General features: G+C 43.2%; 1 protein-coding gene across 1 annotated transcript in view; it reads left to right on the top strand.

The window, feature by feature from the left end:
- btbd11b (BTB (POZ) domain containing 11b) overlaps positions 1–6,000 on the top strand; it is a 118,515-nt gene that overhangs the window by 87,453 nt on the left and 25,062 nt on the right. Inside the window, exons 6-8 of the mRNA XM_080436750.1 lie at positions 788–877; positions 4,364–4,465; positions 5,708–5,801. Of these exons, the coding sequence (XP_080292876.1) occupies positions 788–877; positions 4,364–4,465; positions 5,708–5,801 (286 nt within the window). The remainder of the gene's footprint in view (positions 1–787; positions 878–4,363; positions 4,466–5,707; positions 5,802–6,000) is intronic.

Below are 6,000 nucleotides of genomic sequence, written 5' to 3'. Positions count from 1 at the left end.
CCGTACTGATATGAATTGAAACCAATGGCTTCCTCAAAAATAAAACAAACCACAATGTACTTTGGAAAATACTTGGCAGTAATGTAAAGTATACTGTACAGTGAGTCATAGACAATGCCACCGTCCTTTAAACATGGATGTTTTAAACATAAATGTCTGTGTCTTAACCTGTCCAGTATTGCGGTGGTTCTCAAAGTGTGGTCTAGGGACCCCGAGGGGTCTTTGAGGGGGTTCCATCGGGTCCCCAGCCAAATACTGTTGCATTTTACACTTACAAGCTTGTGAGTTTGTAGATTGGCTTTTGTCAAAACATTTAGTAAAATCTTTAGAAATTCGGAAAGAATTTGAATCATTTTGACAGCCTTTAACAACATGGGAGGCCTTGACACATCTTTTCAGATCCGCGGCTAAGGCTAGGTTAGGTACCCTCACAAAAACATGGTCAGCCGGGGCGCCTGATGGAGGGGAAAGGAACTGGTTGGAATAACGTGTTCCTTCCACGCGGTACGTCCAACCGGGGAAACTCAACTGTCGGGTGATAAGAAGGCTTGTAAGCTCTTATGCATTGAAGGAGGCATGAGCTCCCCTCTGGGCTCTCCCTAGGCTGGCAGAGGGAGTGTAGCGCCCAGGATTACTTAGGCAATTGGCACTGGGTGAAAAAATGGGGTTGCAAAATCGTGGGATAAAAAAGAAAAAAGATTTAAAAAAAGATCTGCGGCTAAATACTTAATTAACAATTGCATTCATCATGTGCGTGTTCTGTGTTTGTTTATGTGCGCTTGTCTAGGGGATGAGCCCTCTGATGTACGCGTGTGTCCGTGGAGACGAAGCCATGGTGCAGATGCTGCTGGATGCTGGGGCTGACATTAACAGTGAGGTCAGTGCTGGTGACGTCTGTCTGAATGAACCAGGAGCCAGTCTGCCCCGGAGACTGTGTGCTGATCAATGGCAAATCCATGAAACATAATTATGTGCTAAATAGTTTTGCGTAACAGATTTTTATTTCCTTTTCATCCATAAAACTACACACACACGGCCCAGCAGAATGTCTTTTCTAGTGGTCTCCAGCAGTGGTTTTTCCGTTTTTCTATACTTTCACTTCTACTCCACTACATCTCAGAGGCAAATATTGTACTTTTACTCCACTACAATTATTTGAAAACTTTAGTTACTAGTTACTTTGTAGATTTTGATTAATATTACAAAACATACATTAACCACTTCAGACTCATATACATTTCGGCCGTTTGAAAATAGCCGATCTACAAGCTCACAATGCGTCACGATGTGACGATGTGACGCATTGTGAGCTTGTAGATCGGCTATTTTCAAAAGATTTGTACACATTTTAAAACTTGTGAAATGGGACAATATGCATAATGAGTACTGTCTACTTTTGGTACTTTAAGTACATTTTTATACCAATACTTTTGTACTTTTACTCCACTTTTACTTTTTCCACCACTGGTTTGTTTTACAATTTCTAGATTTTGGTCCCTCATGAACCATTCCTTTGTGGCACCCACCAACATGCTACAGTTGACCTAGAAACACATTCATGTTTTGGGATATTACTGTTTGAGCTCGGCCATGTGCAAGTGGTTGATAAAGCTGATTAGAACACAATTTAATTGGAACCACCCATTGGAACGCATAGAAGTTCTCTGTTCTGTATACAATCACGACGACCCACTGCTATGCTTGGTTTTTGGCTAGCAACATGACGTTTTGAGTTTTAATTGTAGGTGAATCTTGCTGCTAATCACTGGCAGCAGTGTTATAAAAGCAATAATTAACTCCATGGCCGTGTTATCTGACATTACACCATGGCTAAGACAAGAGTTCAACACCCGTAGCTTTACCAATGACATCACTTTATACCACGGCCTTGCTTGTGTTATTATTTCTTAAGTAGAGCTCAGTTGTTTACAACAGGTTAATTAGAACTTTCAACGTTTTGTTTAACTGGTAAGAGTTCAATTATTAAATGCATGTGGCTTTTGTATTGTGTTAATATGAGCTGTGGAAGTGTGTTCATGTGCGTCTTATTTGTGTGATGTATGGGCTGGAGAAAACTGTGTTGTCCATCATCTCTCTTCCCTCCTCTACTCTAGTGCTTCTCAACGTGGGGTCCGGGGATCCACAGGGGTCCTTGAGGGGGTTCCAGGGGGTCCACGGCTAAAGGATTGATAATTAGGAACCAAATGGATCCTTACGGGTCTGTAACTCTGAGAGTGGACAGATGGAACCAAATGGATCCTTACGGGTCCATTTGGTTCCATCTGTACACTTGTGGATTTTACAGTGTACTGTATTGATTGAGATCCCAAAGATTAAAAAACAACCTGGGGGTCATTGATAATAAAAGGGTTGAGAATCATTGCTCTGCCATTCTGTTAAGTATGTATAAACAAGAGGTGAGGATCATGAGGCGGGGGGTTACGTACTGTACTTTACCACTGTACAAACACATTAAAACAAGCCTTTCAGTTATTATGTGGATGATAAAACCACAGATCTGTATCTAGTCAAGATTAAGAAATGTGTCACAGAGTTTGCGTTCGGGTCATTCCTTTTTCTTCTGCCTCTGAGATGATGGGATAAAGTTTGCCTGTCTTAAATTCCCTTGAAGGAGCTCGGAGCTCAGCAAACACTCTTATCCAGAGCCACTTACAATAAGCAAGGTCATCACATAAATAGAATGCAGAGAGACAGTGCAGGGCCTCAAGAAACTAGGATACCAGGTAAACAATGAACCTAGCATCTGTTGAAATAACATGCTATCTAAATAACATTGTGGTCAAGAAAACCAACCTACGTAACAAAAACATGAGAACGAGTGACCTAGATACAGTATGTCTGCATGGTAGCCATGTATTGGTCAATCGCTAGCATTAATCAGAAGGTGGCAGGAAGGGGTTCAGGCAGAGTGAAGTGCTAGGGTGAGGTGGAGTCTGAAGAGGGTGAGATGAGGTTCTTTAAACCTAATGATCTTTCAGTGAAAGCCTCATGATCCTGGTCCTCATCAGTCAGTGCACCATCATGCTCCATCATCATCAGCCATTGTGTCAAGAGTTCATGTGCCACTACACCTGTGTGTCCTGATCCAGTCACCAAGAAGCATCACAAAGTGGAACTTTATGACCGAGACTCAGAAAACATTGGGCCCCTTCCTTACTTCCTTCACAGGTGTTACCAATGGTACTAATGAAGGCTCCGTTCCATTTAGTGTAGCACAGTGGTTCTCAAAACTTAATTTCAAGGACCTCCATAACTCTGAGAGTGTACAAATAGGTCCATTAGGTTCCATTTGTACACTCTCAGAGTTACACACCCGTAAGGGGCCATTTGGAAGCCCCTCAAGGAACCCTGAGACTGTTTCCAGTGAGCCAACATGCACAACATCAGCACCATGACTCTGTTTGACCAGAATGGAACAGAGCCTTCATTAGTAGCATTGGGTAACACCTGTGAAGGAAGTAAGGAAGAGGCCCAATTTCTTTCCAATGTGGCTGCTGTGCATAGAGCCTAGTGCACGTGTCCATAGATATCCCTTATGACTGTGACTCGGCCTCAGATGCTCTCTAATTGAACGTGTCTATAGATGTCCCTTATGACTGTGACTCGGCAACAGATGCTTTCTAATTGAACGTGCCTAGACATCCTCGATGGCTGTGACCCAGCCTCAGACACTCTCTAATGGAATGTGTCTATAGATATTCCCGTCACAGATAAGTCGCTTTTAATACATTCAGACTTCTCCCGGCACACTCCCTCCCCTCAGACAGCATTAAATTAATTACCTCTGCCTTATTGCTTTCTTAACACAGTGATTAAACTCAAAGTAATTGTATTTCACATGCCTCAGAGCCTCCTGTCCCAGAGGAGTCTGTGGAAATTTTAATACAAAAATGGGAGCCTTTGGTGTGTCACATTCCCGCAGTCAGGATTAGATGAGGTTATTTACCATATACCACGTCTTCACTCCTTGCGCTGAGCACTGAAGGGGGGCCACTCCCCTGTCGAACAGATCAGAGAGGGGGAACAAAAACAAAAAAAAACAGGACAGGACCTAACTAGACAGATCAATCTATTGTGTTCATTACGGGGCTGACACCCGGACACCATGTCCTCTTGAGCCCCAGGGGTTCCTAGCTAATTAACGTTAGTCCTCCTTTAGAGGAACCCCCCCCCCCCCCCCCCCTCCCTCCCTCTCCGGCTGATTGAGTGTTCTATATAGGCCATGTAGAGGTTCTAATGGCTTTATATTTTTCTCCTTCACCTTTCCCCTCACACCCGTCCCCCTACCTATACCTACCTACCTACCTACCTACCTACCTACCTACTGTGTCACTTCCTTCAGGTGCCAAACTCAGTCCACAAGCACCCCTCAGTCTATCCTGAAACGCGGCAGGGGACGCCACTCACTTTCGCTGTGTTACACGGACATGTGCCTGTGGTGCAGGTAGTGACTGTGATTTTTCTCTCATCTCCCTCTCATTTGTGCCTCACTTCATTGTTGGTGGTCGCTGTCGTAATTTGCTGCCAGATGAGACGTAATGATAATTAATGATCACTGTGAGACCTTTCTCCTCCCCGTGTGAGCTCTGTATTTTGTGCTTCTTTTTTTCCCCCCCAAATCATATTGTTGAAATTGTATTTCTCTAATGAGCAAGCGTTAGTGTCCTCTGGATGGAAATTGGGTCATTATAGTTTTTTATAGTGTTTGTCCAGAAAATAGTTCATTTGTCAGGGAAATACAATTCTGAACTATTGTTCTTTATGACGTCCTCGTCGATTTGCATTTGTGCAAAGGTTTCTGACTGCATTTCGTTAGCTGAATGTGGAAAGTTCTGCACTCTAATGTGTATTGAACTTGTTTAATCTCACTAAAAAAAAAATTCCATGGATTTTTTTCTTTAAATTCGAACTGACATGGCTAAAAGCCTTGTGCTCTTAATCCAAGTAGACACATCAATACATACAATACTGGTTAAAAATAACATGGGTATTGAACTTGTTTAATTCACTCTCGGAATGCTTTTTCCATGGAATTAAAAAATCTTTAAATTCTAACCTACATGGCTAAAAGCCTTGTGCTCTATAAATTAATCCAATACTGGTTAAAAACGAAATGGTAGTGAAATCATGAGATGTTTTGTCAGTAATTGTCCAACCATTTCATGCTCCATTTTCCAAGCTAATTGTTTTAACTGCAAGTCATTTTTCAACTCACTGAAGAGCAAATTTAGCTTGGATAATCTCAGATAAAGTCGAAAGATTTATAGGCTGGAAAAGCTCATTCTTTACTCACAACGAAAAAATTTCCCGAAAACAAGTCGAGTGCAACTGATTTGCTACAGTTTAATTCGATGATGACTGTCCATCCAGTGAGATGTACTGGGTCTCATGCCCTATTTATACTTGTGCATACATGGTTGTGTGCCATTTCACTCACTGAAAATGCATTGAGAGCTTGTTAGATCGGCTACTTTCAGTGAGCGAAACAACCGTGCAACTAGGTATAAATCACGATTCGGTATAAATCACGATTCGGTATAAATCACGATTCATGCACACCATGCGCAGTCTCCCAGAGAACAAGTCACCAAGTGACCCGAGTTTACGTGACCCCCCTCTTCTCTCCTCAACGTTTCCACTACCTTTCCACTCCACCCCTCCCTCCCCCCCTGCCTGACCTCCACAGCTGTTGCTGGATGCCGGAGCCAACGTGGAGGGCTCTCTGCAGGACGGAATGGAGAACTACACGGAGACTCCGCTGCAGCTGGCAGCTGCTGCAGGTACAGCACGACACCGCATGACTCCATGCAGGGCCCGTCTGCTGGCCAAGTAACACCAAGCTGGCAACACCAGCTGGCCAACCAGAAGCTATACCTGTGCACGGTGAAATCCTCAGTGTCACTCTAACCCATTAAGACCTGAGGCCGATTCTACGGATGCCTTCTAAACCAGTCGTTCATTCGATATGTTTCAAAAAGT

This window comes from Gymnoscopelus braueri (genome assembly GCF_963280865.1).
Source record: "Gymnoscopelus braueri genome assembly, chromosome: 9".
Classification (NCBI taxonomy): domain Eukaryota; kingdom Metazoa; phylum Chordata; class Actinopteri; order Myctophiformes; family Myctophidae; genus Gymnoscopelus; species Gymnoscopelus braueri.
The sequence above is the reverse complement of the archived record's forward strand: the minus strand, read 5'-3'. Positions and strand labels throughout refer to the sequence as shown.